The 26,360-nt window shown below is 43.8% G+C and overlaps 1 protein-coding gene across 1 annotated transcript in view; it reads right to left on the reverse strand.

Annotated features, from left to right (window-relative positions):
- Nucleotides 1–2,799: 2,799 nt before the first annotated feature.
- SLC25A27 (solute carrier family 25 member 27) overlaps nt 2,800–26,360 on the reverse strand; it is a 28,243-nt gene continuing 4,682 nt past the window's right edge. The window contains exons 3-9 of the mRNA XM_075555003.1: nt 24,517–24,601; nt 22,499–22,621; nt 19,371–19,483; nt 18,789–18,873; nt 10,522–10,614; nt 9,761–9,863; nt 2,800–5,071 (exon numbers count right to left, since the gene is read on the reverse strand). Coding sequence (XP_075411118.1) covers nt 5,000–5,071; nt 9,761–9,863; nt 10,522–10,614; nt 18,789–18,873; nt 19,371–19,483; nt 22,499–22,621; nt 24,517–24,601 — 674 coding nt within the window. The 3' untranslated portion in view covers nt 2,800–4,999. The remainder of the gene's footprint in view (nt 5,072–9,760; nt 9,864–10,521; nt 10,615–18,788; nt 18,874–19,370; nt 19,484–22,498; nt 22,622–24,516; nt 24,602–26,360) is intronic.

Consider the following 26,360-nt stretch of genomic DNA (forward strand, 5'->3'; position numbering starts at 1 on the left):
ATTTCTGCAGCACTTCTCAGGTGGATTTGTTCATTCTTCTGGAAGTCCATGGCATATTCCATTTTTACTGTCAACACCATGATTCAAATGCATCAGTTCTTCAGTCTACCTTATTTATTGTTTAGCTTTCACGTGTTTATGAGGCAACTGAAATACCGAGGCTTGGGGAAGGCACACTTTATTCCTCAAAGTAATATCTTTGTTCTTTAACACTTTAAGGAGGGTTTTTTTTTTGGTAACAGGTTTTCCCAAGGTAATATGCTGTTTGATTTCTTGACTGCTTTTTCCGTGGGTATTGTGTATATAAGTAATATGAAATCCTTGATAATTTTAATATGTTGCTTCAGCTGTGAGGGCTTTTCCCCCCACAAGTTGAGTTGTGATTCAGACTTGAATCTTTGCTTTCATCAGTAAGTGCTTCAAGTGTGCACTTTCAGCAAGTGATACTGTGTCATCTGCATATTGTAGGTCAATGATTCTTCTGCCAATCCTGACAGTGCATCCTTCTTCATGTAGTCCAGCTTCTGGGGTTATTTGCACAGCAAACGCACTGAATAACCATGGTGAAAAGGCAACTCTGATGTACACCTTTCCTGATTTGAAACCACCTCTTATCCTTTTAGGAGCCCTGGGAGCATAGTGGTTATGTGTTGGGCTGCTAACCACAGGGTCAGCAGTTCAAAACCACCAGCCAGCCCTGAGGAATAAAGATGGGACTTTCTACTCCCATAAGGAGTTATAGTTTCAGAAACTCACAGAGGCAGTTCTACCCTGCCCTATCAGGTCAATTTAAATCAAAATCGACTCGATGACAATCAGTATCTCTTGTTCTACTTCATTGACTGCCTCTTGTACGGGATCCTCATGAGTACAAATAACTAAGTGTTCTTAAGTTTCCATCTTGGCAATGATAACCATATTTTGTTTTTTTAAATAATCCACCCAGTCATGTGAATACCTTTTTATAGTCAATAAAAGTAAACACCCTTCTGGTATTGTCTGCTTCTAAACAAGGTTCATCTGACAGCAAGGATATTCCACATCCTCTTCTTCACATGGCTTGAATTTCTGACAGTTCCCTCTTGATGTACTACTACAATCATTTTTAAAATTTGTTTCAGCACAAGTTTACTTGTGTGGGTTCTTAATGATACTGTCTATTTCCATATTCTGTTGGATCACCTTTCCTTAGAAGGGACACAGATATGGATATTTTCCTGTGAGATGGTCAGGTCGCTGTCTTACAATTTCTTGACTTGGAAGATGGAGCACCTCCAGCCTTTCGTTGAACCATTTCCATTGGTAGTCCATCAAATCCCGGGGCCTTGATTTTCATCAAAGCGTTCAGTGGAGTTTGGAGTTCTTCTTTCATCAGCATTGATTCCTAATCATATGCTTCTTCCTGAAATGACTGAACACGAACAAATTCTTTTTGGACCAGTGACTTGGTGTGTGCTTTTCGTCTTCCTCTGATGCTGTCGTCATCCAGTATTTTGCCCCTGGAACTTTTCATGATTGCAACTTGAATATCTCCCCGCAGTTCTCACATCTTGACAAAGCCCGAGCATATTCTTCCCTTTTGGTTTCTAACTCCAGGCCTCTGCACTTGTCATCACAATTCTTTGTTTGCTTGAGCCACTCGCTCAGCTGCTTTACTTCCTCGTGTCTCCCATGCGCTGTAGCTTCTCCACGCTAGCGCACATGTCACTGTCTCTCCTGACGTCCATGTTGGTCTTCTCTTTCACACTGGCTTTTTCATGACCTTTTTTCCCCCATGTCTCATCACCTTGATGTCCACCCACATTTCTGATCACTGGTGTTCACAGGTTCAAATCTGTGCTGCTCATGGCATTTAAGTTTCAGCCTCAACTTGAATTTGCATATGAGAAACGGATGGCCTGTTGTGCAGTTGGCCCCTGGCCTTTTTATGGAGAATATTGAGCTGCTCTGTCTTCTCTTTGCAAAGATGTAGCCCATTTGATTTCTGTGTAGTCCGTTTATATTGTTGAAAAAAAGGAACTTGCAATGACTTAGTCCTTGGTCTTGCAAAATTCTATCTTGTGACCTCTTTTCTATCACCCAAGCCATGTTTTCCAGTTGCTGATCGTTTATTTCCAACTTACCATTCCAGGTACAGGCAATTGTCAATGCATCTTGATTCTGTTTGCTTAATTTCATACTGCAGATGTTTGTAAAAATCTTTAATTTCTTCATATTTGGCGTTAGTGATTGAGTAATAGTCATTAGCTAGATTTCCTTATGCTCTTATGAAGATTACCCAGTTACAGCATTGTACCTCAGGATGTAGCTTAGGTGTTCAGCAAGTGTTCAGTAAATCTTAAGCATCTGCAAATGGAGGTCTCAGGTTTATACCGTCCATCTCAGTAATGTCGACTCTACTTTGAGGCGGAAATTCTATCCCAGCCAGATTTTTAGTACCTTTCAACCTGAGCAGTTTGCTTTTTGCCACTTTGTCAAAAAATGTTATGCTGCACTCAGGAAGTTTTAACTGGCCTTCCCCCTGAAGTAAATGGCTAAGTCTTTAAGTCTTTCTTCCCAAGCCGGCCAAAAGTCTAGTCTGGAAGCTCTGCTGAAATGTTCCCACTTTGGGCGACCCGCTGGTTTGGGAATTACCAGTGCATGGGTGTTTGGTAGCATCATAGACACACACAAGCCATCATAAAGTAGCAGGCCACTCAGTCTACAAGTACGGACCAACATTATTGATATTTTTATTTCTTTTCACGTACTGTGAATTATTTTGGAAGATATCTAAGATACAGTAATAAATATGGATTCATTAGGAAAGAATTAATATACTGGAATACACAGAATAAAAACAATTTATGGAAAGTGTTCATGTTTAAACTAAAACATGGTGACTCCATTCTAAAATTTGAAAGGTAATTTAAAACGTCTGACACAAGAAATACTAAAACAAAAAAATCTTGTTTTGGAAGACACTCCAGAGGAATAGATTGGGTTGTTGTGAAGAGGTGTTAGACAATTACATGATGGACAATAGATGATGTTGTATAAGCTGGTAATAAGATGCCTGTGCTATCCTGGCTGGGCTCTGCATACCGTGAAGCCTATTTTCCGGGTTTCAATTTCCTAGCGTGTGAAATGAGAGAGTTCAACCAGATGATCCCAATGAGTCATTCAGGATGATCAAACCAGAGTCATTCACGTTGATACCTATATCTAGGGGTTGTCTCAGTACTTAAACAGGGTTTTACCCCAAGCCCCTACCCTCTCATAGAACTAAGCTAAATAAATTTGGTCATGATCCAGTTCATATAATTATTTTGATCCAATCTTTACTTAAATTTAAAGATTATAAAAAAATTAAAGTTTGTTTTCCTAAAGTGGTTCCAGTGCAGACACTTGGGAATTGAAGCACATAATACATTTTAAGTGTGTTTAATAATTCATTTGGGAATTGAAGCACATAATACCTTTTAAGTCTGTTTAATAATTCATACAGACTGACAAATGCAATGGAAAAGTAGACCACCTAAAGGTTTTGGGAGTTAAAGTTGACATTCTATAGCTAGGAAAACAAGAATCCACTGCATATTAATACAATATATATCACATTATATTGGAAGTTTACAAGTTTACTGCTCTCCCTCACCCCCCCCAACTTGGCAGTGATCATATATTAGTGCCACCACAGAGCACTTGTAAACACAGTTGTGTTTGTTCAGCATCATCAGTGTCCATCACAACAAACTGGTTAGCTGACAGCGGTTTCAACAGTCATCACCACGACTCCTCGCTGCAAACATCCATCCCAAAATGCCCACGCTCTGGGGCTGGAGGGCCAGGTGGTGTGTAGGTGGCTTCAAAGAAATCCTTCACTTTTTAAAGTTAAGGGACTTGATTCCGTGATCAGGAACATCGCCGTCTTCTGCAGACAACTTATACCGATGACTTTTGGGGCTAGGAAGCTTTGTCAAACTGGAGAAGATTCAGGCCAGCGGCAGCTTTAGTGTGATTTCTGCATTCTCTGACAAGCCCTTTGCTTTAGGGAAGGGTAGGTAAGAAAGGACACGTACCAGAGTTGGTTGACATTATATCAGCCTTGGTTTTAAAATGTCACTAAACAACTGATGGTAACAGAAATGGCTTTATGCACAGGACCCACACAGCTGAGTCTTAATCAAATAAATTACAGTTCGTTGAATACATTGAGATTCTTGAGAGCTACTGGCAAGTCCAAGGTGTACTAGGAAGGAAAGCAAATGCCCTGCTCGTTCTTCATCAGGATTCCGTTTGTGGCAGTCGGGGGAAGTCCTTAGATGCAGAGTGGAATGTGAACCAATGAACACAGGTCTAATGATGGGGCACTGGCAAAAAAGACCCTCTTGAAATCCAAACACCATCTCAACTTTCAAATTTTTGTTCATCCTCTTGGCAAGATAAGATGAGTGTCAACTTCCTTCCACACTAGGAAAACTCAAAATGTTTATTCAGGAGGTTTCAGTCACCTCCCTTTAAGTTACAATATGTGCACTTGAACAATAGAGTATTCAAACTTCAGTTGTAAAGACTGACATAGCAGGTTAAATATATTTCTGAAACACTTGTATATAATCTCCCACATCCCTCATTGTCTGCTTTAGGTGTCTGAGATGCTGTCTCCCTCCTGCTCACCTCCTCTAAGCAGGATCTTCATAGAATAGCATCCCAAAGGTCAGACCTTCTCGCCAACGGTCAAAGTGGCCAGTGTCCTTCTTTTAGAAAAAGCTGTGCTGGGACTCATTGGGTGGCCTTGTGAGCTCCAACCACAGGGCCAGATCACTTGTGGGCAATAGGAGGTGTCAAAGAGCACATAGATATCCAGAGAACAGGAAAATGCTCTCTCTTACGAATCACAGTCTTTGGGAGAGTGCAAAGTGTCTTCCTAAAGAGGTAGAAATAATAGGGTGTGTTGCGGATGCCCACACTTCAGTGGGTACTCAATATTACATTCCTACTCTGCATCTTTAGGGACTTAAAATGGACTGACTCCACTCATCTCTCTGATTTTTTCATAAGTCAGCCAGAACACCAGTGACCAAGGGGTCTGAAAGATTAACCAAAAAGGTTAGTGCATATTTCAAAGCAATAATAAATGTTCTCTCTCTATACACATGTATGCATGAATAGACACACAAACACACACGTGCATGAGCACACACACACAACCTTTGAATAACAGTCATTGAGAATCAACTTGAGCTGAAAATAAATAATTTTCTATTTCAACTTGATAGAGCACTTCACAATTGACAAAGCCTTTCCACACTGGGTATCGCCTAGACTTCTCAAGTCAATTTAAAATAGAAAGGAAAGGCATGAACGTCTCTGTTTTACAGATGAGAACGCAGGTTTATTAGTCAAATGCCTATGAGCATGTGGTCAGCCAGAGCCAGTGCTTCTGGCTCCCCGCCCCCCACCAGGGTTCTGACCACTGAATCACCATGGCTCGAGGGCCAGGCCTCAGGAAGGCTGGACGGGCTGGGCTGAGTGCCTCTGCGCACAGTCTGTACCTGGAGCTTGAAGCTGAGGAAGATGTGTCCCCATAGAAAGGCAGAAGTCCCCATTGAGGAAGGAAAGGGTTTCCAGGACAGACAGAGTTGACATTAACCTGAATGATGGTATGACTCTATCAAAAGGAATTGTAAGGAGATGGGGCTTACTCAACAATAAACCACAATGAGTAAGTTGATTCAGAACCAGAGTGACCTTAGAGCACAGAAGAGAACTGCTCCTCAGAGTGCCTGAGACTGTAAATCTTTACAGAGCAAGCAGCCTCGTTTTACTCGCGTGGAATACCTGGTGGGCTTGAACTACTGACTGTGCAGTTCCTTAGAAGTCCAGTGCTTTTTTACTACTTGGCTTCCAATATAGCTTGGGCTTTTGGCTCTAGGTCACTTGGCATGTGAGTTTTTCAGAGTAAATCAGCAAAATGTTTAGTCTGAAATTTCCAGCAGTCCTCTCCCCATTTTAACTACAACCTTCCATTCCAATGAGTTTAGGTAAGGTGAGTCTGTGCTTGAAAAGATGATTTACTGGGATGTGCTAGGTCAGTTTATCTAGTACAGAGCTATGCCCTGTGAAAATCAATAAGGACAGGCCGCCCTGGTGGTCTTTCTTGGTAAGTCTCCCTTCCCGGCACCATGCCCCATCTCTCTTCTTTTCTAGCTTCCGTGACTAGCTTCTGGGCCTTGAGTAATTCATTCCTTTTGTACTAATTTGAAGCATGGGGTTCAGAGATAAAGAGACTGCTACATTCCAGTTAAAATTTTGAGCAAACTTAACTTTTTGAGTCCTGTTTTCTCATCTGAAAAATAAGAGTAACTTCATCTATTTTACAAGGTGTTCTTAGGTTAAAAAAACACTTTATTTAAAGAGCTTAGCAGAATTCTTGTCATCTATTAAGTTTTGCTTTGTGTGTGTCATTTATAATGCCTACACGTGACATGTAAAGAGAAGGGACCCGATTAAATCATCCCAGCATTTGTGTATCCTGGGGTAGTCTCCCTGCCCCGCATTCCTTCCTGACATTTGGTCTGTTTTCATCTATGGCCTTACTCATCCATCCTCTTGGTCTCCGATACAAGAACCAATAAAGTCCCACTGCCTTTTGTTCTCTCCCTCGCCTTTCATACACAACTGGGGGCAAAACCTTGTGAAGTAAAACCATCCATGTTCCTATCCTCCATCTTCTAATTTTGTTTTGTTGTCTAATGACAAGAATGCTTGCAGGACTTCCTGTCAGTGGTGCTAGCAGGCAGGACATCTTCTGTACCCCTTCCAAAATAATCTTGTCACTAAACAAATCTAGGCACATGGGCCCCATTCACAAACAGTTGCTGGCTGACCTCTAGGAGGGGGCTTCAGGAATTCATGTGAAATGGAATAGAAAGTTAAGGGACTGTCTCCATGAACTTTCCGAAGCCCCCTTCTACTACTTGGTTTGGCCTCTCACTGCTTCTCTGGACTAACTTCATACCATCTCCCTCTGAAAACCCATTTCCTCTCCACATGGACTTCTCTGCAGTTATTGCAAGCACAGGCTCATACATGACCTAAGTGAGGCCTAGGCTCTAATTGCTCCCTTGATAAATGTCCCCCTGTCCTTCAAAGCCCCAATCCAAAATCACCTCTCAGAGGTACAGATGCTTTCGGAACTAGTCAAGCTCTTGCTGGCTGCTGTGCAGTGGGCACCGACTCACGATGACCGTGTGCACAGCAGCAGGAAACAGCTCAGTCCCTCGGCGCTATCTTCAGCATCACTGGTATAGATGGCACGCTGGGGTGGTGTGGGGGGAGGGGGTGCACTACCATAGCCTTCTCATTAAGACTGTGTCTTTGGGCATCAGCTGAATGTCTGGGTTCAATACCATGACTCCATCATTTAATCCTTGACTTCATGACAGTGGGCTGTATTTTTGTGTTTCTTTTTTAAAACCAGACTAAGCTTTTTAAATTTAGACCAAGCTTTTCTTTCCTCCGGTATAAAGGAAGGATTAGCTAACCTATGGCACACGTTGGGAGGAATCAATGAAGTAAACCATAAAAATGTTGGCCAGAGACATAGTAATATTAACTTTCTTGTTTGTTATTTTGACTATATACATGAGTATCTTCCCCATCACATTGTAAGCCCCTCCTGTGCACGGGAGTGCACTGAGGAAAGTGTCTGGTTCACGCAGGACAGATCTTCCTTTCTGATAGGAAAATCCAGTTTTGATATAATCACAAGGCATAATTAACACCATCAAAATGATGTTTTTCAAATATGGTACACATTTTATCAGATCTTCTCCAGTGCTTTGACTATTCATGTTGCTAAAGAAACACTATTCCATGGCACAGGAGCCCTGGGAGCTTAGTGGTTAAGCATTGGGCTGCTAACTAACTTCAAGGTCAGCAGTTCAAAACCACCAGCCAGTAGGAGAAAGACAAGGCTTCCTACTCTTGGGAAGAGTTAAGGTCTCAGAAACTCCCAGGGCAGCTCTACCCTGACCTATTGGGTTGCTAGGAGTTGGCATCTACTCAATGCAGTGAGTGAGTGAGAGTCGAAGCAATATAATTTAATATCATAGCTTTAAGTGTCATCTCTAGATAATGCTATTGATATGGTCTTTATTGGTCTCTTGCCAAAGAGACAGACCTATACATTAAGGTATTTGTGTAGACATTTTGGATGCTCTATTTGGAAAAAAAATGAGATTAATCTGCTATAAAGATTTACAGTCTAGGAAACGTTACATAGGGTTGTGATGAGTCAGAATCAACCAGATGGCAGTGGGTTTTGTGTAGATGGGCATCCAAAAACTCAACACAGCCAAAGCTGAATCTGTTGTTTTACTCCAAATTCTTTCCCACCAATGATCTCCATTTTAGGAAGTTACATCACCATCAGTTGCTCACAGCAGGCATCTGGGCGTTAAACTGACTTCCTCTTCCTTTCCAGTCACCACTCCATCCTTATCCAATTGGTTGGATTTTCCACCTCCTACTGATTTTTAATCTTTTTTTCTTCTGCCCCCACTCTCATACGGTTGTTCAAGCCCTCATTAGCTCTTAGCTACAATGACAACTGCCTTTTCCCTAACCAACGTGGCAACCAGGGTGATCCTTCTGAAAACCCAGATTCCCTCGAGCCGGTGTCTTCTTTATGCGCTTAAGCAGCTTTTCCTCACGCTTAGGATTTATCCAGCCCTGCAGGATGTGCTGTCTGCCTCTACCTGCTGGCTCCACTCTGGCTTCTTGTGCTCCTTGCCCACTTCATTCCCTTTACCCAGGATGTTTCTGTCTCTCATACCTGGCAAGTCCTACTCATTCTCCAAATCTCAGGTCAAAAGTCTCTTCTCTGGAAACTCTCAGTCTCCCAGCCTATGCAGCCCTTGGACCAGCAGCTGCTATGGGGCTGAGTGCAACTCACAGTGACCCTGCGGCTCTACTTTTCACTAGCAGTACGCATACTGCCCCAGAGCATGGCTCACGCTTCTTATTCAGAGTTGGTACTCAGCCTCGCTATAACATGTCCCAAAGGTATGGCAGATGGAGCTGAGACTGTCTTATTCACAGGACTTGGCAGATTAATCTTCAATTAAGGCAAATTTGTTCATTTTTCATGGCTTGAATTTCTAAACTTGGAACTCATCCATTCTTTTATTTATTATTTTAAAATATTCTCTGGCTTGTGAGGCTCGTTTGCCTGGCTTTTATATTGTGTGTGCTACCTAAACAAGTTTATCTAATCCTACATCTTATTTTACATCTAAGCCAAATAAAATAATGTAATGTTTCCTTACTAATCAGAGCTTTATGGTATTAAGTCATAGTGAGTAGTGGAGTGTTGGCTGTCAAAGTAACATGCTGTGCTTAAAAACCTATAAATTATATAGGAATGGTATCTTTTGTGATTTATCTACGCCTGTTCCATACCACTATGTTTTGCCTAAATAGATTATTAAAGGTTTTGCATGATAGAACATCTATCATTATCTTCATAATAACAGACTGCCAACCTATTAATCTATAGCTATACATGGAATTCATTTACATGAATCTACCAACAATGGTAATATGAATCTGAGGAGAGGCAAAAGAAAAATGCAAAACAAAACAGATTTAAAAAAGAAAGAATGAGTCTTACTATAGGGTCATGCCCCAAATCGATAAGATACGGAAGAAATATTTACAATTAAAAACTAATTTAGCTGACAAGAAAAGGAAAAGGGGAGAAGCCTAACATTACCATTCGCAGCCAGGACGGTAAAAAGCCTTTGTAGAGGCTCATGAAGCCTTCCCCTTGAACCGCCTGAATCAAGCAATCAGTGGATGACTTGTACAAAAGGCCCCTGGAAGGGAAGAGAGGCAGTTTTATGAAGTCTCCTCTTTGTACATGGACATACAATAGGTATAATTCATCACACTGTACACAATGATAAACTGGTTTTACGTCAATGTACCCCTTTCCGTATCAGTGGAAAATTCCTATAAATGGGAAAGTCCTCATCTCTTAAGGTAATTATTTTTTGCAAATTTAGAACAAATATTACTTGTGATCTAGATACAGATCACTTCCTTTGAACTTCCATAAGGATATGGTCCTGGTTGATTCTCCATCCATTCCATCTTTGGGATTTTTCTTAGTTTGCATGGCACCTTATGCTGTTTTGGATCAAATCCAATCCTCCACACTCCCTAGACATCAGAAACTTCTGGATGAGTGTCTTCTGGAAAGCCTCGGCAGAACAGTCTTTTAAAAAGGCTTTGAAAACAATAAAACCGCAAGGCATGCCTTAGGTGTACATAATATGCTCGTAAATCAATTCATTTCCTCAAATGCATGGAGTACATTTCCAAAGGAAGAACGATTGATTACCTGGTTGAACACATATACATAAACACATTTCCAGCCAGTTATAAATATATGAAACCTTTAAATAACAATATAAAACCTTTAAATAACAATGAGAGGCATTGAAACGTGGACACTGAAGTTGTTCTCTGTACCTTCCTTGTTTATCTCGGGGTTGGTTCATGATTCGGCTCTTGATGACGTCAGCTGGGGTTCCCAGGATAGAAGCAACCAGTCCAGAACATAAGCTACAGACACAAAAAAGTTAAATTGAGCGATAATGCGTGACACTTGCTAGACTTTAAAGAGGAGAATTCGGTTTGGGAAAGAATGGAATATTACATATATTATTTTAATAGTCTATTATAAGGCTCTTTGACCTTACAATTAATGCTAACTTAAATTAATTAGAAAGGTATAAAAAATAAAAACAGATAGATAAGGTCAGTTAATAAGTAGGCCTTGAGCTGGGCAGTGGACACGCTCAATAGGACTTGGTATCCAAGGAGTTCCCACTCCGGTTTCTACCACACCAATATCACGACTGAGGGTAGACCAGCAGATGCCCCACGGAGTGCTCAGCACCCAACCCACGTCAGACCACAGGCAATCTGTGCAAGTTAAACTTACTCTGCCCGTGGGACTCCGCCCTCCCTTCCTTCTCCACTTTACATATTTATAAACAACAGACACTTGACTTGAAATGAAGTCTCTCTAGGATTTGTTTCTTTGAGAGTGATTTGCCCCTACTCAAGGACAGATTCTTAGAACACCCTTTTGTCTCTCAGACACCATAAGAAGCAGTACAGTGTAGAGGTTAAGAACAAAAGCTCCCCAAGTCAACTTCGGGGTTTGAATCTAATTCCTTTTAGCCAACTTGGTGATGCTGGACAAGCTGTTTCACCTCCCAAACTTACCCAGAAGCCTAGAGCTATTGTCGCCTCCTGCAGGATTGCCGTTCCAACTCATGGAACAAAGGATGCAGAGTGCTTGCTGATAACTAGCCCCTGATCAGTGCTTCCCCCCAGAAAGAATTGTAGCTCCCTGAAATACCCAATTCTCTCCTGTCCGTGTTTCCAAATCCTTCACACCTTAGAGCCTGGATCAAATTCTCCTTCTCTCGGAAGCCTTCCTGATTACATAAGCATCTGTGGGAATGACGACCATGAACTAATAGAGGCCACACAATGGGTCTTTGCGCACTAGACTCCTTAGACACTGGGATTGCTTGAAAAGGAAGTGGTGGTGTTGAGGAAGTAAGACAGAATGGGAAGGTGAACACCCAGTGCACTCTATTGCTCCCACTGACCCAGACGGGCTGCCAGTTCACCCGGGTATCACCCGGAGACACATGCTGTCTGAGCACGCTGGGCCAAAGGTTATGTCTTCACCTGCCTTCCCTCCCTATTTTCTAGCTGAGTGACATGGTATCTGAAATAGTAGAATCTGGTTTCTTTATCTATGAAATGGGCTGATCCCATTTTCCCTAGCTAAAGCCAGAGAAGAGGGCTGGGTGGTGCAAATGTTAGGCTTCTGGGGTGGTTTTACCTTGGTTCGTGCTTTGCAAGAATTCACGCGGCAGAAACACTTTTGAAAACCCCAGGACTTTTGCGAGGGAAAGGGAAGTTTCCGGTATTACGGTCTCCAAAAAGTGCACGTCATTTCTGGAAAGCGTACAAGGCCACACGGGGACTGCGCGGGGGCGTGTAACTAAAGATGGCCACTTCAGGGGAGTATGGAAAAACGTGGAAGGAGTACCAGAAAAAAACTTGGAACCTGCGTGTGGAGCCGAGAGCAGGAAATCCCAAGAGAGTGAGTGGGCAGCTAGCGGGCACACGGGAGGAATCTCACCCTCAGCTTGCAAGAGCACAACTGATAGACAGAAAAGGGCCCACGGCCTGCTTGTATCCCCTCCCAGCCCCACTGGCTGGGGAGGCGTGGTTAAGGGTATTGGTGGACCTTATCGACTGAGTTTAGGTGCACCTGTGTCAAGTCATATTGCTGGTGTCTAAGGTGGGTGTGTCCAGGTTGGCTTCTACCTGGGCCTAGGTGGCTTGGGTCTGAGCATGCTCAGTTTGGATTTTCCCATAGGTGTCTAATCAGTGTGCCTGATTTCCTGCCAACCCCTTTATTGTGGCCCTGCCAGCCAATTTCTGATAGGGCAGGCATTCGGGAAGATAACTCCCCTTTGTTCCTAATCTAGTGACCTGTCACAAGCAGTTGGCACCCTTGCCTGCTAATCTGACTGTAGAAGGTTTGAGGCCACCTGCAGGTGCCTTGAAATAAAAGTCTGATGCTCTGCTTCACAAACCAGCCATTGAACACCCTCTGGAGCACAGCTTGCGTAGGGCGCCCCTCAGTTGGAGGTGAATCCATGGAAACTGCTGGAAGTTAAGAGAGTGAAACCAAGGTAAGACCCCTTCCAGCTCTAAGATCTGGAGTCCCCCCAGCACATGTGGCTCTTGGTAAGGGAGGGGTCACTACCCCGAAGCCAGGTAGAGGCCACCATGCTCTCCGAGTAAACAGGACATGTTGTTCTCATGTTTCCTCCTCTCCACCCTTCCCCAAATCTGAGACGTCTCTCCAATCAGGCTATGAGCCAAAAAGCTACTAGCACCCAGGCTGCCAGCAGGGCATGCCCTGGGCTCTCTGGTGTAAACACGGATGAGGACTGATTGCAGTTTTTTTTTTTTTGGGGGGGGGGGGTCTTGTATCTGCGGGGCGGAGCAGTGCTAAACAACAATGGTATTTCTCCTCCCTGCCCGGACACTCCCACCCCTCCCTCTGGCCACTGTCTCAAAGCAACTAACTAGCAAGGACGGAATGGGCCCTGCCATGTAGACTTCGTGTGCGTGAGGAGGGTCTGGAAGAGAGAGCCAGCTGCTCTGTAGGAGAAAGACGGGCTTTCTACTCCCATAAACAGTCTCAGAAGCCCACAGGGGCACTTTCACCCTGGTCTCAAGGGTCACTTTGAATAGGCATCGACTCAGAGGCAATGAGATAGAGCCATTTAGTTTGCACCTTGCCCAAGAGCACCTTCTCAGTCAAGACTAACAGAAACCTGGCCTCCACTTGCCAAACCATAAGTCCCTGGTGTTCCACAAAGCAGCCATAAAAGCTAGGGTAGGCCCTGCGTGCACCCATGAACCTGTGCCTCCTGAGTGCCAGGCGAGGGAGCTTTGCAACTTGGAGATTGATAGGATCCTTCTGATTTGGAATCAACTTGACCAGTGTTAGTGAGTCTAGCACCCTTACAGCAAGTTAGTCTCCTGCATCCTTACTTCCTAGTACTGGAACTGATCCTCTCTTTCTTCCCTTCCCTCTGTCTCCCCTTCTTCCTCTCCCCTTACTTCCCTTCTCTCCCTTCTTCCTGGTTCCCAACCTATCCCTGTGTGCTGGATGGGCACATTACCCCTTCCACTGCCATCAAGTTGATCCCCATTCATAGCTACCCTATATTATCCCTGAATATCGAGAAACACTCTTAGAAAGGGGGGTGGAGATAGAAGGAGTAGAAGGGAACCACAGTGGGGAAAGATGGGGACATTCATTTTTTTCTGCCTTTTCTACATGTGGCCTTGAGGTTAATGGTGGGTAACTCTGGGAGACAGCAGAAAGCATCAGTTCATTGCTTATTTGTTTTCTGTGTTTTTAAACTGACAAGAAAGAAGTTGAAGAGATCATTAAGTTCTCCTCTGCAGACATTTTTCAGTGCTCAGCTTTCACGTGCATATGAGGCATTAGAGAATATCATGGCTTGGGTCAGGCGCCCCTTAGTCCTGAAAGTAACATTCTTGCCTGTCAATATTCTAAGCAGGTCATGTGCATCAGGTTTACCGAGTGAAACACACCTTTTGATCTCTTGACGGCTGCTTTCATCAGCATTGATTAGGGATCCAAGAGAGACATACCAGTAATCTGAAATCTTCACCATTCTCTCCATTTATCCTGATTCTATCCTTTGGTCCGGCTGTGAGGATGTGGGTCTTCCATACATTGAGTCATAACCCACATTGAAGGCTGTCCTCCTGGATCTTCATCAGCAAGGGCTTCCAGCCCTCCTGACCCTTAGCAAGCATGGTTGTGTCTCCTACAATGTGGCAGGTTGTTTATTAACAACCTTCCCCCAACCCTGATGCCTTACAGAGACAGAATCACTGGATTCTCCGCCTACTCTCTAAAGTCCCTAAGGCTGTGTGGAAGCAGAGCTGATGCTGATTGCCAATCACCACATCTCTCCTTACTCTGCCTGGCTTTAACAGGTGCCCGCACTCTTTCCACCTGTTTTACATTGTGGCTTGATACTCAAGGAAAGAAAAAACAAGTGTGTTAGAGAAGGAACCCCGATGACCTATCTACCTAGACCAACAAATGAACCTGCCCCGATGTTTTCACTGATCTAGTTTTAACACTCACACACACGCACACATAGAGTACATAACCATTCCTGCATCGCTCTGTCCTCAGAACAGGTGTTGCTTATATAGAAGGACCTTAATGTCCTGCCAAACGTATGCTAGTAAGTGCAGGTGGCTTATCTTTAGACATTCTTTACTGTTATATTCTTCGAAAGTCAAAGTTGACGTCGGTTGATTTTAATAAACCATCATATCTTCACTTAGAAGGATTTCAATCAACTGAGAAATTCACCAAGGTTCTCAAACTGCCATGAGCAACATACTGGAGGCATGCTGTTCGCCATACCAAGAGGCAGGGAAGCACACAGGAACAGGACAGAGGTGGACACCTGGTGTTCTCGCTGCTCAGCCAATTGTAAGGAAGCACTTCACCTGCACTGGTTCATGGACATCGGAATGACTGGATGCCAGCCCCGCTTCTCATGCCGGTCTCCACATAGAGATCACTTCTACCAGAGTGCTGTTGTGCTTAAGACCGAGCGGAGAGACCCTGTCATCCATTCGGAGGGGATGCTTTTATTGGTGCACTGGCCAGGTTAAGCATCCTGCACAATGGCGGGGCCCCTTCTGGGACACAGTAACTTAAAGATGCATATCATACTGGCCCCATCCACTTTTTAAACACTGTTTGAGCATAGAGTGTGATCTAGACTTTTAAAAGAACCATTTTATTGGGGGCGCTTAAAACTCTTATCACTATCTATTCATCCATCTATTGTGTCAAGCACATTTGTACATTTGTTGCCATCATCATTCTGAAAACATTTACTTTCTACTTGAGCCCTTGGTATCTGCTCATTTTCCCCCTCCCTCCTCGCCCCCCCTTCCTCACAAACCCTTGATAATTTATAAATTGTTATTTTGTCATGTCTTATACTGTCCAATGTCTCCCTTTACTCACTTTTCTGTTGTCCATCCCCCTAGGGAGGAGGCTATATGTAGATCCTTGTAATTGGTTCCTCCTTTCCACCCACTTTCTCTCCACCCTCCCAGTACCATCACTCTCACCACTGGCCCAGAGGGGTTTATCTGTCCTGGATTCCCTGTGTTTCCAGTTCCTATTTGTACCAGTGTACATTCTCTGGTCTAGCCGGATTTGTAAGGTACAATTGGAATCATGAAAATGGCAGGGGGAGGTGTGTGTGTGTGTGTGTGTAGGGAGCATTAAAGAACTAGAGGAAAGTTGTATGTTTTAGTGTTGCTACATTGCACTCTGACTGGCTCATCTCCTCTCCGCGATCCTTCTGTAAGAGGATGTCCAGTTGCCTACAGATGGGCTATGGGTCTCCACTCTGCACCCCAACTCATTCACAATGATTTGATTTTTTGTTCTTTGATGCCTGATACCTGATCCCATCAACACCTCGTGATCACACAAGGTCGGTGCGCTTCTTCCATTTGGGCTTTGTTGCTTCTCTGCTAGATGGCCACTTGTTTACCTTCAAGCCTTTAAGACCCCAGAAGCTATATCTTTTGATAGCCGGACACCATCAGCTTTCTTCACCACATTTGCTTATGAACCTGCTTTGTCTTCAGCAATCGTGTCGGAAAGGCTGGCTAGACTTCTTTAGAACAAAGTTAAAAGAACGATGTATTAAAGAAGTCTCAGGGTAGAGGTGGCCGGAATCCAAGAGAGATGGCAGAGCAATAAAGGCAGGTTTGGTTTCTGCCAAGCTACTTGCACTGTAGTGAGCAGCATGCTTTGTGCTATTACCCTGTCTTAGGAGGACTCAAAATGAAGGTTAGGAATAGTTAAGGTCAGCATGGCCCGAGAGTGATGGAGTGAGTCTCCTGTTCTACCCAGGTGAAGTACAAGGTTAGTTAAATACAGTCCATCAGCATTAATTAATCCTCTTTGAGATTAACTGCACAGTTTGCTGCAAGTGTAACCTTTAGACCCTCTAACCTGCCCTCTTCCTTGGTTGCTTTGCATGACAATAGTAGCCCCATGATTTCCAAAGAAAACGGGAGAGCTTGGTTTGTTCTTTCTCCTAGTTGCCAGACCACTAATTCAGCTCACACCTTAACTCTGCTCCTCTAAATAACTAGCACATCTTCCTCTCTGCCCATGAAATCCTGGCCACACCTCATCTTCCTTGCACCGTTTTCCCATCTCTGACTCCTCCTCACTGTCTTCGGATGCTACTGGCTTGTATACAGCTCCCTGGGTGGTCTGGCTGCGCTCCCTCCCAGCCCCCACAGTCAGCCCATCCAATGGCACAGCATCCAGAGCTTCCTGATCACAGCACACTGCTTGCCCATCGAGCTGCCTTGGATCTAACCACACCTCTCATACAAAACCCCAACTAGTGGCTGGAGCTCAAACATGAACCAATAGACCAATTTGGAACTTTTTTTTTTTCTTTTCAAACAACTTGGTTGTTTCAGATTTGGGGCTAGAATATGTTAATGGGAAATCTATCCGTCTGAAATACGTAGGCCTGATAGGCAGAGCAGGGCATGTTAGGCAGATTTACAACTGCAAAGAGATCTATGAATCTTAGGCTAGAAGTGCTTTATTTTAAAGATGAACTGGTTACAAAAGACCATGTAAAACAGTGGTTCTCAACCTGTGGGTCGTGACCCCTTTGGGGGTTGGGCCCTTTCACAGGTGTCGCCTGATTCATCACAGTAGCAAAATTACAGTGATGAAGTAGCAACGAAAATAATTTTATGGTTGGGGTCCCCTCCACATGAGGAACTGTATGAAAGGGTCGCAGCATTAGGAAGGTTGAGAACCACTGATGTAAAAGAAAGGGGCAGACTTGGGCAACCTACTGGCAGTATATATCATAACACGGCAACAGAGAATTGTCTGGAAAGGTGACAAATGAACAAAAATGATGAGTCTGAGTAAAAGTTAGAGGAAAGAGTCTCACAAGCAGAGCATGCAGCATGAGCAAAGACAAGGGGAGGGAGCAAGGGAAGAGCAGGTGAAGAGATAACAGCTTTATGAGGTCAGAGACATACGGGAGAGGAGAGCAAAGACATGAAAATATTGCCCAAGCAGCTCTGGGGATGACACTCACTTGACACGGCTAACATTACGTTTTCTGCTTGTATGATTATCATAGGGAGCTCTCAAATTTGGAAATTGATCAGAAGCTAAATAAAACATCATCATGTCAATGACCATTTATCTAGAAAGCTACCCACTCTCATGATACCTTGAAATTTTGTTGCAAATTAGATCATGGTCCTAGCGCCCCTTCTTGCAATGAATGCCCTCTGTCCTCAGCTCACCAAGAGGCAACGCCCTTCAGGGTCCTTCAGAACATTCTATTCTGTCTCCCTTGTGGCACCGTGTCGAGGGCTGATGACCGTGGCTTACTCTCGACTGAATAGAAAGGAGTCACGTTCTGTGGCATTGCTGTAGACTGCCGTAGACCCAAACCACACCAAAGCTCTGTAATCAGGCCAGTTCTGACTCCTGACACCCCTAGAGGGCAGAGCACCACTGCCCTGTGGGTTTCTAAGCCTAGATCTTTACGGGAGTAGAAAGCCTCATCTTGCTCCCGAGGAGTGGCTGCTGGTTTCAAACTGCTGACCTTGTTAGCAGCCCAACTCATGATCCACCTTGCAACAGGGTTCTTATTTACTCCATGGCATTTTTATCGCTGTCTTTTTCTCCCCATTGGGAAGCTTCCCCAAAGGAGATAGTTGTATTGCTTTTGTACATGCTGTAGGGCTTTGTACAAGGCCTTTAACATGAAAGTACTCAAGTTGGTCCATTGAGTTGAGTTAGAGAGTTGATCGTTAGAGCCCCATCCTGGCACGACTCCATTAAAGATGCAACTCTCTCGGGAGGTTGTCTGAAATGTCCACCATTTTACCCGCAATCAACTCCAAGAACAATGTCCCCAATCAGTGTTCCATCATCTTTCTCTAAGGGTGACATCCCTATTCTAGATCAAAAGAGCCCAAAAGACAGTATTTCTTCCAAGCAAAGGTGATGGAGACAAAAACAAAAATCCGAAAGAGCCCAATTTATAACAGCCACCCACCTCGATAAGCCATGAGTCATTATATTGTCCTCCAGTGGTGTATTCAATACCAAGTAGTGTTTCACTGTGTCGTAAGTGGTTAAATCTGGGGATAGAAAAAAAAGAAAAAGGCTTAAATATTCGCTCATTGAATAATGGTTGTCTTTTAGGCCAAGAACTAGTTTGACGAATGAAAGACCACACTCTTGTTTTCACGCAGAGGAGAACAGAGCTACAGGTCGCGGGAGGGGCGTGGCATAAGAGAGAGACAGACATTCAATTATATCAACTGGACACCAAATCTAACTACACTTAAGGCCGGCGCCACCTCTGAACTTCTTCGTGTTTAAGTTATCAAGCACTCTGTTGAGGTGGTCTCTGAGCAGAGACTTGGAGAAGGTGTGAGCAAACAAACCTTGCAAGGAGCTGAGAGATGGTGCCCCGGGAAAACGAACGTAAGACCGTGATGCTTAACACCAACAAATGTTGTGAAAAAAGATCAAAGTAAAAAGTGGAGAGTGCCGTGTCTCCCTAATGTCAGACTTTAGGATTATAACCACTAAGGCGAGTCGGACGTAACAGAACTCAAGACGTCTCCATTACCTCCCATATTCACCAACGCAGCTCTCTGTATGTTGGGCACCCAGCCTGCCCAAAGTCCACGGATTCCTCCTTCTGCTAAGATTTTGGCAAATGCATGATGCACACCACGGAATCTAAGGAAAACAATCGTGAACTGTTTCAATTATGTGAAAAGTCAAAAGTTCTCCTGTGGATGGAAATGCCACTGGGTCAGCTCTGCTTGTAGCTAGTTCCACGTAGGAGTGGGAAAGCATCTGATGTATCCCTAGGAATGACAACCATCCACAGTCCATCAAGTTATGATTTCAGCTTTTCTTTAGAAAAAGGCCAGCGGGTGATCTTAACACTTTTCACGTCAATGTTAGACGCCATATCACCATCTGTCTTCTGTCACTGACCAGAATAAAAGTCACATTTCATAGGATGAACAGACGCCTTAATTATGGGAGGGAAAGTGGTTGTGAGACTTCTGCATTCATTTCATTTGTAATTGGAGGATTTGTAAAGTTTTTGACTTGGCATTAAAGACATTAAAAATAAACACGCGCTGACTTTCACATCATCTCATTTGACAAGAATGGTATTTGTAGGCCCAAAATAAGGAAAAGCATTTTATCATAAGAAGTGTTATAATTGGATGATTTGGGTTTTATGAAAATGTACTATCTTAACCTCACTTTGCTGCAGATAGATTAAAAAATAGTGCTGAACAATGGAAATCTCTGGTATGAATGAAAAGCCTGGGCTTTCTATCATCAGAAATACCTAGAGTTAAATGCCTTATTGATCAATTACTAATGAGCCCTGGTGGAGGAAGCCCGAGGCGAAGTGGACGGGCAGCGAGGCTGCGGCAATGGGCTGAACCAGAACAAGTGGGGACAGGGCTGTGTTTCGTCTGCTGTCCACAGGCTGCTGTGAGGCAGAGCCAACTCGAGGGTGGCTGGCAACAAGAAGTCCTGATAATGCAATGGCTTAACTACAAGGCTGGCAGTTCAAATCCACCAGTTGCGCTAGGGGAGAGAGACCGGCTATCTACTCCTGTAAACAGTTACAGTCTCAGAAACCCACAGGGGCTCAGCATTGACTCGATGGCAGTGAACGTGAGACAGCGCTAATGTGGGAAAGCTTGGATTTGAATTCCAGGCTATTTTTGTCTCTCTCTTTCTAACTAAGAAATTTTGGCATTAGGGACCAGGAGAGAAAAACAGATAAGAAAAATTATGGGAGGATGGGTTAGGAAATTAGACATTTCTAGAACCTGGGGTCCCAGTGGCCAGTTCTCCTCATGTGTCCAAGTCAGGCAACACTTTTCCCTGCGACTTAATCATTATAAGTTGTTACAAGATGACAGAATGGGCCCAGGGGTCTGGGAATCAATCACTCCGTGATACCTTCTCCACCTCCGCTGTGGGTGTGCTTCCCATTCTTTGATGGCCGAAGGGAAACCTGGGCTCCAGCAGGAGGCCCCAGACCCTCCTTCACCTCTGGCTCAGCCATTCTCCTGGGGCGTTCAGAGCAGTGGGACCCCTTAGTACTCAGCTCAAGCTGTCCTGCATTTCTTCTCTTTCCTAGGAGACTCATCCCAGGAAAAAGGGCAGAAGGGTTCCATCCTTTGCCTGAGAAAGCCAAGAGGCTGAGCTTGAAGCTCTTTGAAGAAAGGCAGGCTTTGAGAATAGTATTTCAATGGGAGGATTTTATATCACAAAAGACACAATGGAAACAATTTCCATGACCATAGGGGAAAGAGAGCATCTCAAGGTATGGGAGGTGTGGAGCCCGAGGAGGAGGAGGAGGAGGAGGAGGAGGAGGAGGAGGAGGAGGAGGAGGAGGAGGAGGAGGAGGAGGAGGAGGAGGAGGAAACAATTAGCATGGGCGGAAGGGAAGGGGAAAACAAGGTTTCTGGCACCTTACAGAGCCAAGCACTTTATCATTCATGAAAACCTTTTGAGACAGCTACTTTTAAAAAAGAAACACAGACCCAGCTAAGTCAAGTGACTTCCACAGTGCTAAGCCACCAAGGGAAAACTGGGGAGTCCTACTCAGGAGCGATTTGATGATCACACTCTACATCAAGCTGGAGTAGGCCATGGGTCGAGGTGCAACAAAAGCTAGGCGCATGCATCATTTGCGTGGAAGAGAACACACATGCCGTATTCCACACAGGATAGCTCTAGCTCTTCTCTCCTTGCAGAATATACATTCCAAATTAGAAGGATCAGAAGGGTTTTCTTACCAAATATCGGATTTTAAAAGTATGATTGGATTTGAGATTCACAATCCTAGCCTCAATCTAAGAACAATTTGGTCCTATGACATGGCCCTGCTTGATGCTTGCTCTCATGAGGAGATCACTGAAGATTTGGGTGGCAAATAAACTAAATGGGACCCAGCCATTGAAGAAATGGGATCTGGTCTGGAAGACTTGTCTTCAAACGGCAGCCATCTAAGTGGGGTGTCAACTAAGCCCACCAGGAAGAAGCACTCCAGCCCGTGTAATCCAAGGATTGTCAACAATAAAAGCCAATTCCAAAGGAGGGGATAGTATGAGAGCTTTCATTTAAACACCTGCTGTACAGAAGGCTATGGATAGATGGCAGTGGAAGCCCCTCCCCCTTCTGTAGCGAGTACACATGGATTAGGCCTCTGGGGAATCCCCTCTGACCATGGACCAGGGATGTGACCAGCCTTGTTGCCAGGCAAAGGGCAGCAGAAAATGGATTATTGCAGAGGCAGGTTAAAAACTAACACTTTATCATATGTCACCCTCTTTTTGAACCATTTTAAATTTGGCCCAGTAGTTAAGGTTTTCTGCTTTCTTTTCGACGTGTTTCTCTGCTTTAATGCGGCACGGTGACGTTTTTGTTTTCGGTGTGTGTAATCTAGGTAAATTCGGTAAAGCTAGCGAGACAGTGACTGCCCTAACGGTTTCTTGTGGTGCATGGCTGGGGGTGTAGGGGGAAAAGGAGGCGGTGAGGATGCAAAGTACGAGAAAGAAGAAAATGTTGTGAAATTGATTGTGGGAATGACTGGATAACTCTTTAACATGGCAACTACTGAATCGGCTGCCATATGAACTATGAAACTGTTAAACATATGCTCTGCTAGGCAAACATGCAACTCACGATGGGAACAAGTTAGTTGGCGCTTACCTCACTGGCTTTCCTTCAAGCTTCCTCTTCCCTTCCATTTGCATCTGAACCTTCACTAGGTCTGTGGGGTTGGCTAAAAATTGGCCAATAACACCAGCCATCATCCCGCCAATGACTGATTTCCTGATCGTAAAAGGATTCACATTTTAAAATGCATATGTAAGTTACCATTCATTTCATAAATGCAGTAGTGAACCAATACTGATCTGGACGAGAGAGAATAATACAGACCCTGGGTAAGAGACTGAAGACAACGTGAAGAAAAGGACAGAACCAAGTAAGTCACAGAAGAAAGCAGATGGTCTGACGGGTGGGGGGTAACAGTTGAAATAAACTTTTGAACTGATAATTTGATTGCAATTTGATTCTGACCACCAACCAACCAACTGCTGCCCCGGATATGAGTCTGACTTGTAAGGACCCAATCGGACAGGGCAGAAGCGCTCCTTGGGGTTTCTGGGCCTGTAGTAGTTTCCCAAAGTAAAGAGGTAGGAAACTCCCAGCTTACTGCATCCAGGCCTTTCCAACTCTGTACCCCACAGAGCAGCTGCTGGTGGTTTCGAACTGCTGACCTTGGCTCCTGATTCAATAGGGATCAAAGTTGGACTAATAAGTGGGTTTTGAATCTATCTTCTCTCCATTTCTGCATTCTGTTCTTGCCTCAGGGCGGGCTCCGATAATTGATTACCTCAATTATTGCAATAACCTCTTGGGTTATGGGACATTATTTCCTTTTCATATAATAAGGGAAGGAGCACCTCTGTGTATAAAGAAAACCGCCAGCGTGTCTCTGACCCCTAGTTCCAGTGACCCTGCTCTGAAGGAGCGACTCTGGCTAGTTTCCCTACCCCAGTACAGGTATGCAAATGCATTCACCGAATGCTCCTGTATCAGACCTTGCTGTGTTTTTAAAATATGTCATCCTCATGCCCACCCTTTGGCACCCTCCTTGCAGATGAGGAAACTGAGGCATAGAGTAGTACCAGGACAGCCCAAATCAACATTGTAGTGCCAAGATATACGTCCAGGCAGTCTGAGTCCTGCAATCACACTCTGTGCCACTAAATTACATTTGATAGTTTGTGCGCATCTTGAGAATGACCCCTGCCACTGCATCACGTGCAGCCTTCCGTGTTAGCTAGTTCTATGGGCCATGGTTTACTTACTCATTGTCCTTGAGTTGATTCTGGCTGATCACCACCCTACAGGAACAAAGTAGAATATTCTCCAGATGGTTCCCAAGGCTATACAATGGGGTACCCTCCAAAACTGGAATTACTTTTCAAAGCTATGTATTTAAATTATTTTTACAAAACAACCTTATCACCTTCAAAGCACTCTACATTACACTCAACACAGTTGTCAAATCTGCCATTCCGTTCTTGGAAACATTTTTCAAACTCATCTGTTTGGATGGCTGACATCACTTCCCTCGTTTTTCTTTTTTCTTCTTCATCTCTTCTACCTCTTTCGTGTCCCTCCTCATTTGCAGAAACAAAAAGAAGTCGCATGGAGCGAGGTCAGATGACTAAGGTGCGTGGGGCAAGAGAGGCGCGCTGTTTTTGCCACAAGCTGGCGCACTGTTACAAACTTTATACGTGACACGTGCTTGCATTCATCATCTTAGCCAGCCCTACAAGACACAAAAGCTGGATGGTAAATATTCCTTTTATCACGGAAAAGACTGAAGACCTAAAAGCGAAGACCGCTTTCCCAGGCTGTCCAAGAGAAGAGCAGGCGGTTGAGGCCATTTCTGGACATGACGTTTCTCCATAGGAAGAGGAACAAGGAAGGTGGCTGGCTGGCTTCGTTTAATATTAGAATATTAAATACAGGACATATACATGCAGCTGATAGATACAGCACACAGTAGCTGCCCATTATTTGAATCTTAAGCCTGTAACTTGAGCTGGTTTTGGTGCAAACGCACAATGATACAAACATCTAGTAGGTAAACATTGATGTACTGCGGGGGTGGGGTAGGGGGATTTGCATATTATCTTCAAAAGAAAACTTACCACAGGGGATAATGCTTATCTTCGCTTTTGCCCAACACAACCTCACGGAGATGTTCATACGTGACCATCCGACCTCCAGAATACACTGCGTAAACACACCACGAGAAAGGTGGATTCAGTGTTCTGTTTAACAAAATAGAAAAGACTTTCTGCTTTTGGCCATGTCTCTCTGTCTCTGACTTTCTCTCTCAAGCCCCTCTCTATGCTGCTGCTTGGCACTGACTTCAATGTGCCCTGTCTTTAAAAGCTCGCTGCTCACCATCCCATCTTCTATGACAGAGCCTCCCCTCCTCTCTGCTTGGCTATCTCTTCCTGGTCCTCCAACACTCAAACCAAAGAACATTATTTGCTTGGAAGTGGTATCATTTGTTTAGAAATTAACTTATTTTCTTGTTTCTCTCTCCATCAGACCGTGAGCTCCTGGAGGCAGCGTCCCTGTCCTGTCTTTATCCGTCCTCCTACCACAGAGCTCCTGGCACAGTAGGCATCTTGCTGAATAACTAAGTGTAACTTCGCTGAAGAGGTCACAGATGCCACTTTCCAGTCAAGTGTCAAGCATAGGGAATGCATCTGAACTGTAAACCGATTCATAATGGTCAACGAAACTCAAAACAACAACGAGAAGCCAAAGAGAAAATGCATCAAACATGAATGAGAAAAATAAACATTAAAATCAGCACATGGTATTCCTACAAGGAAATTCCTTGGAAATTTTTGGATGCTTGAGTACGATAACAAAATACATACAAAGCACCCACAACTCTTTATATTTCTGGGTAGTTCTGAAAGAATATACTCTAAGTTACTCATCTGAGTAGCTGAAGCTTTAAGCATATTGCGCGGATGGATATTAGTATGGGCACTTTTCTGATCAAGAGTCTCATCATCTAAATATCCCGACCCTGAGAATATCACTCTGGAAGCAGAACAGGAAAATGTTCTCCGTTTGTTATGGGATTACCACTATTTTCCTTTAGGAGGGAACACTGGCTACCTACTTAGCTGAGTAGTCTGGAGAACTTAAATCGCATTCACTCTATTGCCAGAGTCGAATGAGTCAGTTATCCATGTTTTTCTTAGTAGTACAACCCCTCCTCAATTAGCCACAAGGTTTGGTTCCCAATTCCAAGCCATTATACGAATGTCAGGATTATGTGGAAATGGAGGATGACTACATCAAACCACAAAATAGAAGACCACTTCATTGCATAACTGTTAAATCACTGGGAAACATGGTCCAGCAAAATTGACACATAACTTCAAGTATAACATTCAATGTTAATCTTGCCTATCATCTCCAGGTTTGTTAATAACTAGATATATATTATTATCATGTAATGTAGTTGGACGGATGTTTCACTATTGTTATAAATGTGAAATATTACATGAGCAGGTATAGATGGAACTCTGATTTAAGAGACCGTTTCATGATTATGCATCAAATATATTGTAATATATTTTAACTTTCAAGGAACATAACATTTTAAATATATTTAAAGAAGAACAAAATGTTATTGTCACCCTTTTTCTTCCTTAATGTAAACTTCTAATTAGGAACAACTGCCAACGTACAGAGACGTAGAATCATATATAACTCTCTGTATTTATCCAGGAGTCCTGGTGGTGTAGCCGTTACACATCTGAGTTGCTAGCCACAAGGTCAGAAGTTCAAACCACTGGTTGCTTCTTGGGGCTAAGATGAAGCTTTGTACTCCTGAAAGAGTTACAGACTTGGAAACACAGGGGAACTTCTGCCCCGTCCTACAGGGTCACTATAACTTGGAATCGACTCAATGGCTGTGAGTTTGATATTTTTGCTTTTATATTTATCATTGGGTGACACG

The sequence above is a fragment of the Tenrec ecaudatus genome, chromosome 7 (genome assembly GCF_050624435.1).
Source record: "Tenrec ecaudatus isolate mTenEca1 chromosome 7, mTenEca1.hap1, whole genome shotgun sequence".
In the NCBI taxonomy this organism is placed as follows: Eukaryota; Metazoa; Chordata; class Mammalia; order Afrosoricida; family Tenrecidae; genus Tenrec; species Tenrec ecaudatus.